The sequence below is a fragment of the Siphateles boraxobius genome, unplaced genomic scaffold (assembly GCF_051911475.1).
Source record: "Siphateles boraxobius isolate OS27281-9 unplaced genomic scaffold, OSU_SipBor_1 8, whole genome shotgun sequence".
NCBI classification, from domain to species: domain Eukaryota; kingdom Metazoa; phylum Chordata; class Actinopteri; order Cypriniformes; family Leuciscidae; genus Siphateles; species Siphateles boraxobius.
This window is the reverse complement of record NW_027509208.1, coordinates 17,906,053-17,927,980: the sequence shown is the minus strand read 5'-3', so window position 1 is coordinate 17,927,980 and position 21,928 is coordinate 17,906,053. Positions and strand designations below refer to the sequence as shown.

General features: G+C 39.7%; 2 protein-coding genes across 4 annotated transcripts in view; one reads left to right on the top strand and one right to left on the bottom strand.

Annotated features, from left to right (window-relative positions):
* prrc2c (proline-rich coiled-coil 2C) overlaps positions 1-12,952 on the top strand; it is a 63,425-nt gene extending 50,473 nt beyond the window's left edge. For both annotated transcript variants that reach the window (XM_077220746.1, XM_077220745.1), the window contains exons 32-33: positions 3-227; positions 11,138-12,952. In XM_077220746.1, the coding sequence (XP_077076861.1) occupies positions 3-227; positions 11,138-11,386 (474 nt within the window). In that variant the 3' untranslated portion in view covers positions 11,387-12,952. The remainder of the gene's footprint in view (positions 1-2; positions 228-11,137) is intronic.
* Positions 12,953-13,034: 82 nt separating this feature from the next.
* Positions 13,035-20,021, bottom strand: myoc (myocilin). 2 transcript variants are annotated; one of them, XM_077220753.1, is made up of 4 exons: positions 19,169-20,021; positions 16,252-16,317; positions 15,910-16,008; positions 13,035-14,651 (listed from the first exon to the last, which is right to left on the bottom strand). In XM_077220753.1, the coding sequence occupies exons 1-4, from the start codon at positions 19,644-19,646 to the stop codon at positions 13,864-13,866; spliced, it is 1,431 nt and encodes a 476-aa protein (XP_077076868.1). In that variant the 5' UTR covers positions 19,647-20,021; the 3' UTR covers positions 13,035-13,863. The 2 variants fall into 2 exon arrangements, with proteins under 2 accessions (XP_077076868.1, XP_077076869.1); XM_077220754.1 differs by lacking the exon at positions 16,252-16,317 and having other exon boundaries at positions 19,169-20,006.
* Between the last annotated feature and the right edge of the window lie 1,907 nt (positions 20,022-21,928).

The following is a 21,928-nucleotide window of genomic DNA, read 5'->3' as shown; positions in this document are numbered from 1 at the left end:
AGATGTTGTCTCAGGCCAACATGGTGTCTCCATTGGTACGTCCACCCCATGCAAATTCCTTTCCTGGAGGGGTACAGCGTTCACCCATGGGTCCACCCATGTCCCCTAACCTGAGCGGTGGTCTGATGCCCCATCCCAGACCCCAGCACCCTCCACGTGGTCCTTCTGGTCCCCCGTTAGGACCCCGTGGAACACAGGCTGCCCTAAAAGCAGAACAGGACCTTAAGGTGATTGTTGTGAATACATTTATTAATGTAAAAGTGTAGTTTTGATTTCATGATGACTTTATGGCATTGGTTCTCAACCAGGGGGCCTCACTTAAAATTATTTAAGCCTTGAGAGCATTTTTTGAGTTGTTTTTTCTGAGTGACACACACAAACTAAAGACTCATAACTCCAAAACTATAGCAAGGAGAGTCAAAAGGTAGGTATCTTTTCATAGAACACTTCAAATCTTTAGAAAATATACTGTATTTTCCGCACTATAAGGCGCACCTTCAATGAATGACCTATTTTAGAACATTAACTGTATATAGGGCGCACCGGATTATAAGGCGCATAAGATACTGCAGTCAAACGTTTGACTAGGTTTGCGTTATGCACGTAACTTACATGCACAGCCTGACTCATACGAGTATTCATGTGCGGCGGCTCGCTGACAGCAACAGCTGGCTGTTTTGAATGAGACGACCCGGTTACTGTGAACAGGGAACGCTTTATGAACATTCTGTGACGCGCGAGCAGCGCCGGGGACTGACTGTCTGACTGTCTGACTGTCTGACTGTCTGACTGTCTGACTGTCTGACTGTCTGACTGTCTGTCTGTCTGTCTGTCTGTCTGTCTGTCTGTCTGTCTGTCTGTCTGTCTGTCTGTCTGTCTGTCTGTAAGAGTGAGCGCTCGTGACTTACACACATAACCTGATTTATACGAGGTTGAACTGGCCGTGTGACAGAGCGGGCATAAGATGGACACGAGCGCGAGTTCGCGGGCGAATTTAATAACGCGGAGCGTTATTAACCAATTGATCCAATTAACCAATTGATCCATATATAAGGCGCTCTGGATTATAAGGCGCACTGTCGTTTTTTGAGAAAATTAAAGGCTTTTAAGTGCGCCTTATAGTGCGGAAAATACGGTAAATTACATTACATTTGGAAATTCTGATGCAGAGAATCTGCTGATAAAAGACAAAAAAATATATTATTTATATTATGATTTTGCATATCTTTCTTGTTTGACATGCAATAACTCGGGAAGGAAATACGGTAGGGGGGAATTCTTTTTTGGTGAAGTTCCCCTAAATGTGAGCTGCATCTGGATCAAATTTTGTCGTGATAGCATAAAGTAATCAAAAGTTACAGCATTGGGAACAAAGGTAGCCTTTTTGTTCAGTCCTTGGTGCCTAATGGGCATTTTTAAAATTGTTCCTCCATGAGGAATATCTTGTGATCTACGCAATCGGTTGTTCATTTTGGGCTCATTTTAATTGTAATATGCTGTATTTAATGTGCCATTTTCAACGATCTGTGAATGTTTTATGAGCTGTATGATGTTTTTGACACATTGCAGTACATTAGGGCTGCACGATATAGCGTTTTAGAATCGATATCGCGATGTGCGCATCCACGATGTAGCCAAAGTAGCCTTGGGGATCGTAGTTGATCCGTGATTCATGATCAGTACGGGCCAGCAGCTCCCAGGCCCGTAACGCTTGCGATTCGCGGATTAATTGCAAAGTTTAACCATCATATAGTGAAAGTTTATCATTTGCATGTGTTTTTAAGTCCTGTCAGTTTAAAAATCAAGCGTAAGAAGACTGGAACTTGCACGTTGTTTTCTGTGAGCCGGGCAGACACACAGATCAGTGGTCTTTCTCTTATTTCTGAGCTTGAACGAACACGAGAATTCAAAATAAAGTCAGAATGCCCTTCTTGCATTGAACATTTTTTGGCGGCCGCCAAAGCGTATTTTTGTCCCGCCAAAGTCTTACTTGACCGGTGAGTTATACATGACTGACTGCTGCGCTTGTTAAACAGAGAACGAGCAGAAAGAAAGGGAGAGAGAGAGCCCTGGTCGCGCGCGCCCACTCTCACCGGTTTCAAACTGTCTTGCTCTCTCTCCCTCCCTCGCACATATTAATGAATTGAGTTGCCTGAATATCTTTGAGAATACACAATGGTAAAAGGTCGGAAGACCGAAGTTTCACGTGAAGTATTCGGATATTTTTTTTCCCTGAACTACCGATGGTTGTAAATTGTGCTAGGTTGTAAATTGTGCTAGAAAAATCTTCTCTGAAAAGCGTTCCCACACATTCAGATAAACCACACTTTCAATAAACAACAACAAAAAAAATCTATCCAGTGATGAAATGTTTTCTGTGTTGAGACAAATCTTGTGCGATGTCCTAACTGCCGGGATAATCACACAATGTGTGCCATGGTCCGTTAATGACACCTCCAATTCGCGAACTAATGACTCCTTTGAACTCCTTTGCATTTCTTAGGAGTTCAGCAAATTGGCTACATTCACCGAAAAGTTCAGACTCGAAGCTTTCAATTGCCACCTATTTTGAGTAGGGATGCACCGATACCATTTTTTTCAGAATCGATCCGATACCAAAAATTCTGAGTATCGACCGATACCGATCCGATACCAGGGCAGTTTTCTTTTTAAAAGTCAAGTAGAATTTATATAACTCTTGTGTGTTGAACTGATAATCACTCTTTTGTGTGTTAAACACAATCTACTTAGAGACAACTTCATTATAAATAAAAAAAATATGATCATAATCTATGACAAAAATGCTATTATAAACTAGATTAGTGGATAATTCAGCAGTAAAATTTAGTCTAGAAAAATCATGAATGCACAATAATTCAAGAAAGCACAAGAAAGACAAAAGGTGTCTTATAAAATTTAATTCAATGTATTGTTTTGTGTAAATTATTAGGCAGGATGATTTTCAGATAATTTTGAAGCAAAAATTCTAGGCAACAACACGCATTACTCAAAAGTCTTGTGGACACATTTAGTATGTGTTTTGTTGCCTTATTTCAGACACTTTAAGTTTTAGTTTTTTCAATAACCATGCATAAACATTATTCTCTAAAAAATACAAACTTGTACATACATGTTGCTCGCATATTACAGTAGCCCCGTTTGTGCTATTTAGAGTGAATTTACACCTTTGCCATTAACATGTTTATAAATAACTGAAAAAAGCACAAATGTCAGAGCATGTCAGAACACCTCCAGGACCCCAAAAACACCTTAGACCTCAGAGGGTTAATCTTTCATTGCGTCACTGTATTATGATATGAAAGGCTGCAATACAGTGCGGCACAAAGCGCTTATGCGCATCCTGAGCGCAGAATGATGCGCTTGAAGCAACATGGAGTCACAGCGCGCATGGCGTCGAGTCTGCATAGACTCGTTCAAAGCACAAAGGAAAGACATATTGATGCATAGTGTATTATACAGTATCTATCTATGCAATGGTTTATTGAGCCTTTTCTTTTAACAGTTTTAAATTTCAGTTACTGTGCGCGTGGAGAACAATTATAGTGCTCTGACTCTACTCTAGTGTTGTGAACAGACACCCGGTAGAAAGTAACATGATTAAGTTACATCAATAAAGTCCAGCAAGATACAGTTGTTTTATGCGAAACCATAGACCTGTATCTACAGATCAAGTATAATAACAGTAACATTGAATCATCTTGGAGAGAGTTTTATCATGTTGACTGTTGTAACTGAACGCGACGCGCTGTTTGAAAGCTGAATGAAGATTGATTGACAGCCGCAGTGGAGGGAAAAGTTTACGTGATCTTGAATTTAATGACTTAAATGGCAAAAATGGCAGTATCAGAGGCGATACCGAGTTTCACATCGGTGCATCCCTAATTTTGAGGTGATCAAGGCAGTGGTAGAATATGATTCATTTTTTCGCAGCTAGGCGGTACACTCCGTTTTAGAGGGACTACTCAGCACTCGTTAAGAGTTGATCAAAGTTGTTAGTGATAAAAGCAGAGATTCTACGCTTTAAAATGAAAGCTATTTTGTGTTGTTCCGCTCAGTGGTTGCTTAGTAATTTGATTATTAATGTTTTTTTCACGGGGGGGGGGTACACTTCGGGTTGAAGGGGCTAACCTTTTAAGGTCGTTAACCTGGTACTGTGGTCAGCACTTTCAAAGACAAGATTTAAAAACACCAAATTGTCCAGGGTTTTATATTTTGGACACAATATTTATGCTTTCTTTTTTTGTTTGCATTTTTTTTTAAAGGGGTTTCCTTTCAAATTTATTTATTTACTTAACGTATGTGGGTAAGAGGAGGCTTCAAAGTGTCAATATCAGACAAAAATCCAAAATAAGCTTAGGAGTTTAAGGGGTTAAAATAAAACAAATCATATCAATGATTTGGGAACCCTGTCATTTGGTACATTACTATATTAAAGTTTAAAATTAACAAAATGACACCGAAGTTTATATATATATATATATATATATATATATATATATATATATATATATATATATATATGAATGTATGTATTTATATGCGTGTTATATTAATAACCTGGTTAAAACTTAATGAATATGTAATATAGTGCACGTTTAGCAAAATAGTTAATAATTCTAGCTTACTATCAAGATATGGGAATTGAATTACTTTTCTGAGGTAAATTTAACATTTCGTGTTTTGACATCTTTCTGTGGTTGAAACAGTGATTACATTGAGACATTTCAGTAAGCTTATTGCGATTTATAGGATGGAATGCATGCAAGTTCTGTTCACGCATCAACTTAAAGGACACTTTTACACTTAAAGCCCTGTTTTAAGATCGTTTCTGATGAAATAGAACGGTTAAGATTGAAATTTGGACAAATGCTGCTGTCCTGAGAATTTTCCAATGCAGTCCCCCCCCCAAATAAATATATTTTATAAACACGTTTTGCAATGATCACTCAAATGTGGTAATCAAACACTTGTGTGACACAGATATGTAATGGAGGCAGGGGGAATGATAGAATGAGAATTATACAGCTGAGCTGTAACCAAACTAGTTTGCATTGCATGTTATATTATATTATATTCTAAATACTGTTGCATAATCTTCACTAACGACGACTTTGTCTTTTAATTTAGTCATAACTTGTATCAATAAATATATAAAAAGTGTCACTGACAAAACCTTATTATCTTCTATTTTTACTCTTAATTCCTCTAATCTCTACCAGTGGAGGAAGAACTCAGATCTTTTTACTAAAGTAAAATGAATAATATCATAATGAAAACGTTTTTAATTACATGTACAGTACTTTTATACTATTTTAAATAATTAGTAAGCAAAATGTACTAAACGTGAAACTAGGCTACTCTTAATGCAAAATGGCCCTATATAAAGTGTTATAATTATATACATTTTTGGAATATTGCTTGATGTTGTAACGTAGCGTTATCAGGCAGAATGAGCTTTAACACTGTGTTTACACCGGACGCGGCCGTTATTGCTCGCGTCGCAACAGCTGTTTACCCTAGACAAAGCAGAATCAGTTTACTGTCGGAGATCACTCGCGCCACGCATTTTAATCAATGTTTCATCAACCAATTGCCTTAATAAATAAGAAGGCCTAAATATAGCAGACAATATAATCAGGACTTCTCAGCTGCGCGCTTGCAATAGTCCCAAGCTCACACAATACGTGACAGAGGCTTGTAGCAGAGAAATCAATTCTGTGAATTACACTGCGCAAATCACAAGTAGGCTACTACCCACCGGATGAAGAAGGGTTGGCTCTCAGTCTCCACAGGCTACATAAAATATTCATTTTATTTTATTTTATTTTTCGTGTTTGCATTTATGAGGAAAAAACAATGTTACAGACGCGACAGTTCAGCACTACGGACGTGAGCGCTCTGAAAGCGGCACTAATTTGAAACTTTCACATAGATATCAAACAGAAAGCACAAAACCTTTCGTTTCAAAGTGAATTTCGTTTTGTATTAATTGTATCTTAATTTTAATCAATGTTTCATCAACCATTTGCCTGGATTTAATTTATAAGAAGTAAATTTAGCAGACGATAGATAATCTCGAAACGGAGGCGCCTGCGGGTGAACTGGAGCTCGTCTCATGAACCGAAACTCAGCGTATAGACCTGAGAATTGAAATATATCTATATTGAAATGTCTACTTTTAAACAGAACAATTCAAAACGAAAGACAGACAGACTCATGTAATCGTATGAAATGTGCATTTCTCTCTGGCGCGCGCTCACTGAAGATCGCGAGTCAGCATAGTCAACTTCATCTTTGGCTGACACTGACTGAAAACACTTGTTTATTAATAAACAATTAAAATGTCTCCTTGCTATATTTGTTGTATTCATAATCATTATTTTTGCCAGTTCTTGTGACAGCTTTTAGGTGCTTTATTGGCAGCGCCACCCTTACATGAATGACCGTACCCGCATTTTTTAAAATATTCATTTATCGGCCATTATAAATGCCGATACCGATAGTTAGGAAAATGCCTAAAATCGGCCGATAATATCGGCGGGCTCTACTGCACACAAATTCGTGTTCGCTTCAGTCTTGTTATAATCAGATTCAGCGCGTTCATCTTCAATCTGCAGCGGCGCACGAGCAGAGTGCACGTCAGAAAAAGAGGACAGGGGGTGTGTTTGTCTGTGTGTTCATCTTAGCCTCATTTGTCTGTCACTGCTCGTCAATGTCAGAATATTTGAGATGACCAATCAAATAGGTGGGCTTTATGTCACAGAAGGTGCTGAGCGCGAATTTTAGCAGAGTGACTGACGCTTCAGTTTATGGTCAAGTGTGAGATAAGATGTAAGCTAAACTAAGATGAAGTAGCTAAACTAAACATTTCATATTTGAGTTTTTTTTAGGTCATAAATGTTAAACGAATGACCAAAATAATCAAACTTGCCAAACAAGGCAAACTTATAGGCTTATGTAACGTGATTCATGTAATGTAATAATTCGTTTACTGTCATTGTGAGGTGACAAGAAACATTAACAAAGCCGTTTGCATCATGTTGGGCACAAGATTAATAATTAATGTGTACATGTTGAGAATTAATATAATACAATTTGTAGCCTTCAGTAAATTAAAAAAGTTGAAGAGACTTTGCAAAATGAAGAGACTGAGCAAAATACAAAAAGAGCAAAATGAAGAGACTGAGAGAAAAAGAAAGAGTGATGGAGATGAGAGAGCAGGTATTGACAATCCACTGCCACTGACATGGTTTTAAAGCTATTTCGTATAATTTTTTGGCCTTCAAATGTCTTGAAATGCACACATCAGAGAAATAAAATATTTGAACCCCCTGACAACCTTAAATTTAGGACCTCTTTGATAATAAAGCCCTGTCTACGGCCCTGTGTTAGGAGTAAGATCAATAATGAATGTGTATATTATGAATGAATTTAATAAACGCTAGGCTACCTAGCTTTCCTAGTAGCTTTCAGTAAATGAACGCTTCTGAGAAAATTATTCATAAATCAACCTATCAGTTGACCCTATGTTTACTTTCTTCACTGACATAAGGAAAATAATCAGCTGCATGACATGTTTTTAAAGTTATTGTTATCCTATTTTTTGGGATATGTAGATCAGAGAATTTTTTTTTTCTCGAACCCCCCTAACACCCCTACCTCACATCCGGGACCTCAGTAATTATAAAACTCTGTTATTAAAAAAATTAATAGCGAGGATTAGACACAAAACTAAAGTGTTAACTTTTTTAGTCATAACCTCATTGGGGGCTGAGCCACAGACTGATTCATGTTCCATACTGGTCACACAAATTTCAGTTCAGTTAGAACCAGATGCATATTTGTATTGATGATTCTAATTTGATTATTTTATATCCAATTGTTGATATTTGTGTTTTGAAAAAGTTTTTGATTGATGTTTGACTCCTAACCAATTTTCTACATTAAAAATTGTCTTTTTATTTGGGCTAGTAAAATCCATTTCGGGCTACCAAAATCTGAAGAGTCCCTGCCCGACGAAGGGCTACCAGCGATTTTCAAATTTTGCGAGCCCTGTTAAAAAAAGGAAGATGTGTTCGGAGTAGAGATGCAACGATTGATCAGCTGGTGACCGGAATCGGACGATTTTCACGTGATCGGCCATGTCTGATCGATCAGTCTGACATATTCAGATTTTTTTGCCGGTCAAATGCACTCGGGTGCCGCATGATTAACATCACGCAACATCAGCATCACGCCTGCACACGGAATGCACATGTAGGAAACCTTGTGAATTACGGCCGTTTCACACCGTAAGCGTGAGCAACGCGGGGTTTTTTTTTCCCGCCGTGCATGTTAATGAATGAGTGCATTCACATCAAGAGCAGGAGCAGCGCGTGAGCGTTGAGCAGGAGTGTCGCGTGAGCAGCAGTGAAGTGGGGTTTCGGTGGCGCAGAGTCTATTTTTGATGCGGTGCTCGCGCTCAATTAAAGTGATTGTTTAGCCTGGCTGGACATGTGGCAGACGAGAGAACAACTGTTTGCGAAATAAAACTTGCCATTGATGTACAAGTGATTGCAATAGGCCTGTGTGTGTGTGTGTGTGTTTTGAGAAACATCTTTATACTGCAAGGCTATATTTATTTTATTTTTATTTGCTATTTATATAATATTTTATTGCCATTAACTGTTTTCATGCAGAAGTTTAGTTTCCTAAATAAGTAAATTTTAGTTGAATATATGGAAAAGAAAATGGTTCTTCCATACCATAACACTGCACTCAGATATGTGTGGATTTCCCACACCAGGAGTAATAATTTATATGGTTCTATTTTATTTAATTTGTTCAAAAATGTTCTATGTTCTATTAAAGAAAAGATAGAAAATAAATATTTGTGTTTGCTGTAAAGTGGTTAGAAAAAATGAAATCGGAATCGGCTAAAATCGGTATCGGCAGGCCAAACTCATGAAAAATCGGAAATCGGAATCGGCCAAGAAAATTGTAATCTGTGCATCTCTACTTCGGAGTTTTGACGACCGGATACGGCAAAAGTTTAATATAGGCCTATCAACTAGCTCCGCTGGTGGGAAAACGCATGTGACTCACTCAGCCACAGCCGTTCGTTGCTCTGGTGGGTTGTAGCGCTGTCCTATTGCTTGCAGAGGGAATTTGAAAGACAACTGTATATCCCGTCCCTCAGATTGAGGTATGCCAATTGTGAGTTCCCAGACCTAACATCTTGATAGGTCTGGCTTGCCAGGCTACCCCACCTACACAATGGTTTCATAGGGGCACTGGAAGAATCATTCATAAAACGCATTAAACTTTAGTTTACAAAGACGTGAAACTCACCAAGTGGGCTGGGGTGTTCACTGATATGCTCACACAAAAATCGCTGCAAAAGATGCTTTCCAACAGGTTTTATCGTAGTTTTTGTCCAACTCCATTGACTTGTATTGGATGTTCTGTAAGGTACAGTATTACTCCGCCAACGGAAATGGGGTTGTTTGTATTCTTTATGTAGTCTTATGCAGTCGCGGTATCGTAGGCTACGCTATCCAAACATTGGCAAAGGTGCGTTATCGCCACCAACTGGGCTGGAGTGTCTATTCAAGCTCTCAACGGAAGAATGTCCGGTTGTGAGACGTTTGGAAAAATAGGTCCACAGTTTTACAACGAATGGTAAAACACCTGTTGGAAAGCATCTTTTGCAGCGATTTTTGTGTGAGCATATCAGTGAACACCCCAGACCACTCTGAGTTTCACGTCTTTGTAAACTAAAGTTTAATGCGTTTTATGAATGATTCTTCCAGTGCCCTATGAAACCATTGTGGGTGTAGTGCTAACACAGAAACTGAAAATTCTCGGGACAGCAGCATTTGTCCAAATTTCCAACTTAACCGTCTTCAATCTTAAGGGCTTTAGGTGTAAAATACCGAACTTGTCCTTTAAAACAGCATAGACTACTAATTCGATTATTGGTATTTAAGAATCAATACAGGTTAATCGGAATGAGAATCGATTAAAATCAAGAAATGGATTTTAATGGATTTTAATTGATTGATTATGTGACTCTATTTTTTATCGCCAAGTTTAAATTGCATATCGTCGCTGCCCGATGAAACTCACGTATGTCCAAAACGGTTACTAAAAACTCCATAATTTCAAAAGCAGTTGAACGTAGCGTTGCATACTTGGTACGGCATCTTTAAATGTAACCATATTCTTGCCAGTGTAATGATTTAATCCACATTTGACCCAAATCGAGTTTAAATGGACATACGTGCATATTTTACAGTAACGGTGGTCGATACGCGTTCTTCCGATCATTAATTAGAATGACCAAATCGCGTTTCATATTGACAGATGAATAAGCTACGCTCAGTTTATTAAATAGCCTACGTCTCAGTTTATTAAATACGCTCAGTTTATTAAATAGCCTACGTCTCAGTTTATTAAATAGCCTACGTCTCAGTTTATTAAATAGCCTACGTCTCAGTTTATTAAATAGCCTACGTCTCAGTTTATTAAATGTCTCTTGCAAACTATGAAGGGACAATGAATCAATACACTGACATGGCAATGCTAGACTGATACTTTGTTTGCACAGTCCTACCGTATTTTTGTGAATATATAATAAACTTGAGAACAGTTGTCAAAAACAAATGTTTGCTGATACTTTACCTCACAGTGTTATTCAGCTATCCAATGCTGAGCTTCCAGAGACGCTTAAGATGGAACTACACGAGACCGGCAAGATGCCTCCACAGGGTGGGAGATACGCGGCGTGATTGACAGCTTTGACACCAAATGGATATACGTGAAAATCAGATGACATGATTTCACAACTTTTCATTGGTCATTTAGATAATGTGACGCATCCTGTATACAGAAATGAACCTGTACATTCTATCCGTCGAAAAATCTCAAAATTGGCAAAATGGACATACGCAGTTTTCATCGGACAGCGACGATATTAAGGTTGAGAACCACTGCTTTAGATGTGAGCGCACTTTCTATATTGGCTTGAAATGTTTCTCTCTCTCTCTCTCTCTCTCTCTCTCTCTCTCTCTCTCTCTCTCTCTCTCTCTCTCTCTCTCTCTCTCTCTCTCTCTCTCTCTCTCTCTCTCTCATACAGGCTAAACAGAGAGCTGAGGTATTACAGTCTACCCACAAGTTCTTCTCTGAGCAGCAACAACTCAAGGCTCCAGTAAGCAAGCCCACCCGCATGGAAGGAGCAGGCAAACCCACCGACAGCATCACTTCAAATCACCAGGGGGCGCCACCTGACCGCACAGAGTCTGACAAACCTGCTCTAGCAACAACCAAACCCATCCGGACGGGTCCGATCAAACCACAGGCCATCAAACCAGAGGAGAGCAAGTAGCCGTTATTGCTTCATAAAAAGGGCACATGGATGGAAGGATGGAAGTAGAGCCCGGAGGCTTGGGAGAGGGTAGGGGAGGGGGTGACGTCCTACTGCACCTGAAAGCAGCAGAGAAGTGTAGGGAGGTAGAGTGATGGAGGTTAATTTTATGAGGTGATGTGCATTTCTCACACTTACTGTGCCCTTTTTCCTCATCCTTTTATCAGTCCATCCATTCTCTCTGCTGTGGTTGGCATTACAGAGAAAGTGCCCCTCCATTATGTGAACTGTACATCTCCAGTGAACAATGAAGGTAGACATCAACAAAAGTTACAGTGAGAATGCCATTTTTAATAGCAATATGATTTACTTTTCACTTTCACATTTCCGCATGTAAAGAAACACGTTTTAGGAAGGCAAATATCTCCTTTTTTATTCAAGATGTTTTCCCCAATTTTTGTTGTTCTTGATGTTCTCAAGCAACAATGTTGAGGTTATGGCGATAAAGATACAATGAAATGTCTACACACACACTTGCATATAATTATTGTCTTTGTGTGCACACCTCTCAACATTACCTGCATACTCACTCTTACTTTCACTTCACTTCAACCATGTGTATTGGCCTTAACAATACATAGAACGTCATTTCAGCAGATTATGCATTGATTACCGACGTATCTGATTAATTCATCAATTTGCAGTCTCCACTGTGAGCCTTCCCTCTTGCCTTTTCAGTCAGTAGTCTACGCCTGCAAGAATTGAAGATTGTGCGTTTGCGTGTGTGCGCAAAATAACCTTGAATCTTTAGCCAAAGGTTAGGCGTCAAGAGACCTGAATCCTTTTAGATGAATCTATGATTTTGACAAAGATGACTCAGCTTGGTCAACATATAGTAGAATTATGATGGAATATTTTCTTTTTTTTGTAAACGGTTCCTCCAGACCAGGCTTATGTTTGATATGTCCTAAGCTTAAGCCCCTCCCCTTTTCTGTGAACAATGACAGATGTAGACACGCCCACTTCTATAACTCCATTCTTTCACCTTCCAGCCTCTCCACACAGCTCCAACCATGCTGCTGACCAACTCTGACTCTCCTGTCCAATCACTGCAGAGGATGGGCGGGGTTTGGGTTTGGGTGAGTGGTCAAGCATTTTAGGTTCAATGGTAACTAGCTGCAAGTTGAGGAATGTTGAGCATAAGGCAGCCAAACTCAGTGGGGGGTTTGGGGCAGGAGTGAAGCAAGTCTTGAACAGAGGTTCCCAGATGTTTTGGACTACTCTGTTATGGTGACCACAGGCCTGAGTATACAAGGTCTTTCTCCAAACCACTCCTCTTGGGTTGCTATTGCAAAGGGGCATACAGTTGAACAAGGGTGTCAGTATGGCCCCCCATTTCTTGTTTTAGTAGATATGAGAAACTACAAACAGAAGGGGAGGAGAGGGAGTTGATTTGTTTTTCTTTTTTTTATTTCTGTTTTGTTTTACTTGTACAGGGGTTAAATCGCTGTATTAAAATATGTAAGGTCTTATTTACATTCTCCTGGTTTGGTTACAGAAACTAATAAAATAATATGCTGTAAAAAATGAGCTGTGGTCATGTTTGTTTTTTGGTGTTGAATTAAGTAAAATACCTTAATGCATCCAAAAAAAGAGAGGCGCACGCAGATTAACACTTTAAATCTTTATTCTCATAAGTTAATACACTTATAGCCATAAGATCCCAATCTTAACATCTCAAGCAGCACAGAGTCTTGAGACATTCAAAATAGAGTAGGGAAAATATCATCATCATATACAGAGATAGGATAGTATGGTTGCGTGCGTGAGGATTAGAGCATGTACACTAGCAAAGGTTTTATGGTTTTTAAAGTTGCATACCTCCACAATCTGTCAGTCAAAAGGTTAGCTTACTGTAATTAATTGTATGCCATTATATTTTCCCCCTTCCTTGAATTTATTCAGTGCCGTAAACACAAAAGATAATACATTACTTACAAAGGTAGAAAAATAATTTCTCTATTTAACATGTTAAGTGGACAAAATCACTGAGGAATTAAATGTGGCCTCAATTTATTAAAAAAAAACTGATCATGATACATGATTAGATACTTTATCCATATGGTAACGTGTTGGTCTTCTAAAAAATGAACTTCTTTTTTAGCATGTTTATTATGAACAAAGATAAATCCACTTGATGTGAAGTTGTGCAATGTAGTCACTGGTACACTTCATTTCTTTTTTAATTGTGGTCTTGAAAATAACAGCCTATACAATTGTTGGTGCTTCAATATTATCAGGAACAAATTTATATTTTCTGTATTCATTAAATATACTTTTGGTGTAAAATTGCCCAGTTGCTTTTTTTACGCTATATTGTCTATAATTGTCTTTGAATATCAGTAAATCCAACAATAGCCGTCTCACTGGATATTAAAACATTGGAAAACGCGTCTATAAGCTGGGGTGATATGGACATTTATGCTGATAGCTTCGGTTTACTCCTGCTTGCCTAGTCTCACATTATAAGATACAATGTAATAGTTATCCCAAGCATGTAGCTTTCTCTGCCCTGGGTTGTAGTCTACCATACTGTTGTAGCGATAGCGGTTTTTGAACGGCACTGAGATTGTTTTACCCTGGCTGGTTGCAGTGTCATACATGTAATTTATGGTGGTGTTTGGCGAGGTGTAACTAGCAACCGTGTACAGCTTGCCACAGATCATAAAAGCATTAGCCACGGAAGTCTTACGAATTTTAGTCTCCCAGGTGCCCTTCACCTCCAAGTTGTGAGGGTCCAGCTGGGAGAGCACAATAGCGCCCTTGGCTTTGTTGGTACTGTATATGGCCCATAGACCATTCTCATCTATTGCCAGATCAATGTCTGTGTAACCACCCCAGGAGTAGGGGAATTGACCATGGAAGCCAGAATGGGGAAGATCACGACGAGCAGCAATGCTCTCGGAGAGTAAATCGTATCTTAGAAGGGTGCGACTGAGCCTCCGTTGGTAGTACAAGGAGCCTCTGTACATGGTGGCACCTGTGCTCTCCACAGATTCTGGCAAGAGCAGGACTTTGGTAGGAAACCCACGTGACAGCTGGTCCATGTTTTCATACCCAAAGAGTTGACGCACTTCAGAACCTACGGCATCGATGCGCCATACCATCTCTGGACCATAAGGTTCCTTAGCTTCTGGGTCTTGCATCCAGACACCGTATTTACCTGCAATGCTGTCAGCCTTACGGTGCACCTCAGGTTGATCTACCCACACCAGGTCACCACAGCCTGAAAAAAAAACAAGAGATTAGACACTTGTTGGAAACATTGGATTACAAATGACAGGTTGAAAGATACCATTTAAACAAAATCTGCTGAAGTGAGGACAGTTTGTCCTACCATTCCTGCTAGTGTTAAACATTAGAAACATACTTAACCTTTCCTAAAATACCCTGTAAGAGAGGGGTACTGGGGGAAGGGATGCTAGGCAGAATTCAAAGGACATCTTGGGGAAAAACTTGAACCTTGATGTCTTTGTTTAGCAACATGGTCGTATCAAGTGATTCACATTACCATTTTGGCGTCTTACTAAACATACACGCTGCTTTTATAAGCGAGATTATTTTAGGCTTAAATGAATTGGTAAAAATAGCAGAATTTGTGTAAGTGCTGTCAGCAGGAATGAAAGCTATGTGCACAGTATCAATTTTTCAGGCACCTGAGATGAACAGATGTAGGGGCATGGATCATATATATATATATATATATATATATATATATATATATATATATATATATCAGCATGACTTGACAGTCAAGCTAATGTCAGAGGACATCATCTAGGCCCTGTTTACACCTTGTATTAAGATGTTTCAGTTGATCGGATCACAAGTGGACGACGCTAAATACAGGTGTAAACGGGGTCAGCTTTTGACCACTTCCAGAGGTAGTCGAAAACACATTTGGCCAGATTGCTTTCATAGTGTTAGATGCTCATGTGGTCGAATGTGTTCGAACAGCCACAAAAGACCACCTACAGACTTAATGCGTAAACATTATGGGAAGCGATCTTGCAAGACGGGATTTTAACTTTGCCGGCTCAAGACCCAAGTTTGGTTTGGAGACGAAAAACGTACCAAGCACAATGATCTCTCAGCATTCCTGATTTCTAACACGCTCTCACTGTGTTTGGCGTGGTTTTTCGGCTGTCAGAGCAGAAACGAAAGCTGATGCTCTGCATATTTTTTGCGCTGTCTCCAGTCGTGTTCATATGTAAATTGCGTGAGCTTATTTCATCCATTATATTGAAAGATCTGAAAAAGGCCATACATTTACCTGCGCATAGACCCTCCCCTTGAAGAAATCAGGACAGTAGTTGTTGAACATGGACAAAAGAGACGGATTTAAACACCAAGTGTAAACGGGAATATGTCTCCCTTGTCTAGATGTGATCGACCAAAACGCATCTTAATACCAGGTGTAAACCGGGCCCTAGATTGTGGCTTTATGTGATAAAGACACCCTAGGGTTAGGGTGTGAGACTAACCTGAGATGTCTGCTGGACCTTCCAGATTTGGGGCAGATACCTCAGTGACCACAGCTGTCAGCTCTTGATATCTTGGACTTGAGTAATGCCATGCTGGATCTAGGAGATCAGAAAGACAGAAAATCACATACTCAAATTGAAACATGCATGTGAAGGTGTTGAGGTCTACATTTGTCAAGCCTTCGCAACCAGAATGGCAACTAGAGACCATGACATAGCAGTCAGTTACAAGAATATTAAATAACTTGTTTTATTTGTAGTATGGAGTTGGATTAATAATTTATGATAGTGCAGTTTGTTCTCTGCCTAAATAACTATACCCTTGTTACACCCCTACCCTACCTCTTAAACTGCTGGTGTCTCCTTGTGTATTCCCAGGCCTGGATACCAGGTGGGAAAGGGCAGGACCTAAAAGGCAAACCAAATGATCAATTTGCTGTTATTGTCTGGGCAATTTTTACTGCCCCTTATTATCTGGTGGATCACAAATGTTTAGCTATTCGAATAAAATGGTTAAAATCAGCTCTCAAGTGAGATCCACTTTGTCCCAGAGTACCATGATGGAAGTCTAAACTAGTTAAGTTGGACAGACTTATAGGCTTGGCATTGATCCTGAGTTGCCTAAGAGAGGTATGTTTGTTGGGATGCATGGTTTGGGGTACTGGCAGCTCTACTGACAATCAGGAATCTAACAGAAGGAAATAAACAGCCCTGAGTAGATTCCCAGCTGTCCCGGTGCCTGCCAGACTCCAGACCTCCCATTACACATCCGAAACTCAGACATGCACTCCAGCAGAGAGCACATACACTCTTCCTGGTTAACAATCTCAAACAAAAGCGGAGCAAAATTAAAAGCCATTGTGTCATTTTTTTCAATGTAAAAATACCTTTTCTTATCCCAGCTTGTGCAACAATTTCGTCATTGCTCAGTTTGACTGATCTGACTTTTCAACCTTTGGCTCAACCAGTACCTGTTTGTCCAAAGTCCAAAAAATGGAAGATGGTTGAGAAGGGGTATTTTGGAAACCTTGTTGGAAATGTTTAGTTAGTTAGTTTTGTCTGGTCCTAATAATGATACAGAAAGGACCTGAACAACTTACATTATGGCATTTTATTGCCCAAGGGCTAAATTAACTCTGTTAATGTCTGATCAAGTGCTTACATGTTTACAGGCTCTTATAATGGTTGTGAACATCTGAAGTCTGACTTTGATTGATTGCTGTGACAAGGGTTAAAAGGGGCTGATGATGATGATGATAACTTGCTCAGACCTGCAGTCGGAATGTCTGTAGTTACTGTCCTTGATCCCTATAATCAACACTTGCTCATGAACACAGGAATATGCATCACCACAAGGCAACAAAAGCATGTAATTCCCAAGGTTTGTTTGCAGGTGTTTATGCTTATCTGTATATCGTGCCTAATGGTTCCCTGAGAGATCAAGCAGAACTTCAAGAACCTTCTGGACCATCTGGTAGCGTGTTGCAGGCTAATTTATTTCCAGGAGCCTTCACATCTTTAAGACTTTGGAGGGGTTTTTTCTTACTGTTTGAATGCTTTTGGGTTTTGCAACTCTAGGCTGTGAAGCAGATGCCAACTCTTAGTATAATTCTAAATGAGAATTCCTTTCGTTTAAAGTTTCCAATACACTTCAAAACAATCTCCAGAGACACGCATTCATATGTTCGTACTTAACGATATGACACTGACAACATTCATATGGCTGAATGGAATCCTGATCTTTTTTTATTGCACTGTTTGCAGTTAGGCGTCTTCACTGCTCAGTAATTTTTTTCTCATTAAAATGTTTTACACTACGAGTAGTACTTATAAAAAAGTTTAAAATTTAACACCGTTTATTTAACACTTATAGTCATTAATCACAAATGACTGAAAACAGAGCATTTCTGCAATTGCATTGGTACCAGAAAACCTTTGCTTTTGCTGCTAAGTGTTAGTCAAAAATGACTGCCAAATCAGCCAGAGAAATATAAACAAGTAATGTACCTTTGAACCTTGCATTAATCAATGTAATTAAAGTTTTGTAACCACTGGTAAATTACCATTTAGTCAGCCCCTTTCTGTGCTTGTGTACGTTTGCACAGTATAATATTTAAGGTGCAAAGGGACTATGAACCTGAAAACAAAACTGAATCTAAGAGGGTTAGGATGTGCAAGACGGATGGCCTGTTTTCTTTTGACCTCAAAGAGCTGGAATTTGTTGCCTTTTTTTGCAAAGAGGGTCTCCAAGGTGCTTCTCTCCTCTGTCTTGTTAAACTCCGGGGTTTTTTTTATGCGTTTGTTACATGACGTAAAGGTACCAACAGTATATTTAATCCAGCACTAACAACCCTAGCAGGGATCAGTTACCCCTGACCTCCACCCCTCCTCATGCAGCATCAGTCAGTGGTCTGCTGGGAGCTGTCAGTAAGACTTTACTTGCCGAGCATTAGCACAGTACTGTTTTACTGCTTCAGCGGCTTTCCCCAAACACCCTCATTCACTCATATGTTGACCTGCTCTTATAATATATGGGGGATGTTACCTTGTTCAGCTCTGATCTATCTATACTGTTCACTGCTGCTTTAAAATGAACACAATGACCTGCTCACCAATCCCACCCAAAGTATGACTCACATTTCCAGACAGGTATAACTGTGGAAATACACACATAAACCGTAAGAGTCTGTTGCAAGGTGCCAGTGACTCTAGCATGTCATAGTATGCTCACACTCTCTGCTTACCCAGACACCACACCTGTTTACAAGTCATGGCTCAATTGCATTTTAAACATTTTAGTAACCACAAAATTAGGACTACAAGTTAGTGTATATTTTGCTTGCGCATTTTCTATCATTATACCAACATCAGATGGATATTGGCGATCTTTCACACTTTATGATGAATTTACGCAGTCATAGAAAATGTGCAACAATTGCACCTTTAGGGTTACAAGAGCTTGGCACTGGGACAGTACCCTTAAAGGGACACTTTTGTACTATGTTTATCCCCAAATGATGCATGTTTTGCACCTTTGCAAAAAAAATTTATGATACTACTGTGAACCCTAGGTATAGGTTTTCTTTTGAGGGTACTGCTCATTGTAAAGCTGTTGTACACATTAAGGTAAAATTTTTGAACATCTCCCAAGCAGATAAAATGTTTTAAGGTTGTGAACACTAGGCCAAAAGATAATTTTGGTTGCGTGAGTCGAACCTCAACAACAACCTCAACATTTCCTGACTTGGCTGTCACTAACCTGATCCTGGTTTGAAGCTGCTGTCATTTTGCGGTACTCTAGGAGGAGGTTGTTGCATGCAGGGTCTGCTCCTCAATCTCTCAGCCTCCTGGCGGAGCTCTTCCATCCTCTGCTGCAGGTCCTGAACCTGTCTGTCCAGTCTTTGCTTCTCTCTCTGGATCTGAGCCTTCTCCCCCATCACCTGGTTGTAAGCATCCTGGAGGCCTGACAGAGATCCAGAACCTGTCGATGATTCTGACACGGCTTCACCTCCTACGAGACGGGCGACCAGCGCCTCTAGCAGCCCCAGGCGGGACTTCAGTGCCTCCATCTCAGTACTTGAACCTGGTGATGGACAACTGGCCTCAGTAGGGCTGTCCACTGTGAAGCTGTACTGACAACGGCCGTTGCCGGCATTCGCCCGACGAAAACTAGCACTGCTCTGAGCCTGGGTGCCCATGAGCAGGCAGGAAACGCACAACACAGCCAAAAACCTCATGTTGATGTGGACCTCAGATACCTGGATTCTTCCTTATCTGATGCTCTTCTTCCAGGAAGGTTTACGCAGATGTCTTTTTGCAGATCACTTGTCTGCCCTATCCTCTTTATCTCTGGCACTAATCTATCCCTTCCCTTTCACCTCACAAGTGTAACCGGAGCCGCTCACTTCTCTGGCGTTCCACTGATGACCTCTCACGTCACCGGAGTCTTCTCAATCTTTCGCTACCAATGAATTCCTCTCGCTTGTGCAAAAGGTTGCCTTTGAGGGTCTGGTCAGAGTGTCTCGTTTTGATTGGTGGTTAATGTCTGTGATCCCTCAGTTTGTCTCTTCAGGGTTGGAGGCAGTTTGTCTGAGCCCGGGACACATTACACTGGGACTTATTTATACAGTCAGGGAGGAAAAGGAGGGAGGGAGGGAAGAAGGGAGAGACTCAAAGAGGGACGGAAGAAAAGGAGGGATGCTGTGTACTTGAAGGATTGCCACAACAAAAAGATCCTTCCAGAGTTCTTTCTTTGCCACCTCCTCTTGGAGGGCATATCGAAGCATGTGTTATGTGCTGTTTGTTTAGCTTTGTTTGCAGGGAATGCAAGGGCAACCACAGGTGAACACAGTGTTTGTTCACAGTATGCCCAAGTGTCATTTAATGGTTTGTATGCTCAGGGATTTTCCCTCCGGGTATTGTAGTAATTACTTGTGTAATGAGCCTAACAAACTAGCTAGGTGTGTGTGAGAGAGTTTCAAGAGTACCTAATGGGGAGAGCATACCTTTCTTCAGCTTTCTAATTCGGGTGGTGTGGTGTATGTGGTCCCTATTGGTTTGCTGCTGGTGATTCACAGCCAGGGGATCTCACTGTGGGGAACCCAAGACAGGCTGTTAAGAGGGGGTAGATTTGGATAGAGTTACCCCAACCGGGACAGTCCATGGGAGAGGTCCACAGTGTTGGTTTACATGTTGAGCTTAGCTAAAGGGTCAGAATGTGATGCAAACAGTAGCAGAGGTCAATGCATGTTTGAGGTGTTAGTGATCTTGTTGATGGCATTTGTAACGGTTTAACATAATACTAATAACAGCTTCAATCCTTAGAATCATGTTCCCTTGCCTATTTCTCGTTCTGTCACCAACCTTCACAATCCCTTGCTATTTAGTTTCCTTCTTTCTCATTTACTTATGACATCCCACTGTCATTTCCACCACTCTCCCCTCAACAGTTCATCACCTCACTCTTTCAATAGGTCTGTTTTTGTTAGTTTACTTGGTAAACATTGGTTCAAAACACTTTCACACTCTTTTATCTATAATGTGGCCCAGATGGTTCAGGACTGGAATCTCTCTTCATGGTGGCCATTCGTTTTGTTTTGTTTGAATGTGCATGAGATGTCTGAATTTCTTGCCCAGCTAAGTCTTCGGAGAAATTTAGTAATGCAAATACCTTGTACACACTATTCCTTGCTTCTGACAGTGCTTATAAAGATTTTTAACTTTTCTTATTTGTGTGCAGGTGAAATATTAAACGGTGGATATTTTTTGTATAAATGTCACACATTCTATCCCACTGTACAAAAAAATAGGTAAGATGGCCTTCTGAACAATCTGCATTTACATACAATGCATTTCTAGTTTAGCAAGTATATGACGAATATATTATTAGTGGAAATAAATAAATATATTGGCCGAAATATTGTACAACTTGGTCCTTAAATCATTTTTCAAAACAGGGATGTCATAACAAAAAATGGCTATACATTCAGATTTAATTTATTCTACTTAAGAAAAAATTGTTATAAAAACGGGATTACCAATTAATAATTCCATTAATTATTTGCATAATAATAGCTACAACATTTCCTGGAGGCTTTAAAGTTACTGACATGCAACTAGTCAGGACACACCTTGACAGGCAATTTCTTCCCAAAACTACCTGTTGATGTGATAGTCAAATGGTCCCAAAAAGTATTTAAACATCACATTTAAAAATAAATTAATTTCACTGTATGGATGACAAAATATGAAACCACGTCACATCTGCAAACAAATTATGCCAGATCATTTCTTTCTAACTTTTCTGAGCAATTTTGCAATGACTTTTAACCGAGAGGTGCTAAGGTGATTTTTAGCAGATGTCAGTTCTCTTCAAGTTCGCACAGCTGTCCTAACAGAATAACCACAGGACTAGTTCATCACATATGTTTCAATAACATTTGACATTCACAAAGTGCCCAAATGGTTTTTTTTATTTTAAATATCTATTGTTTTATAATCGATCAAACTTGTTTTTGTT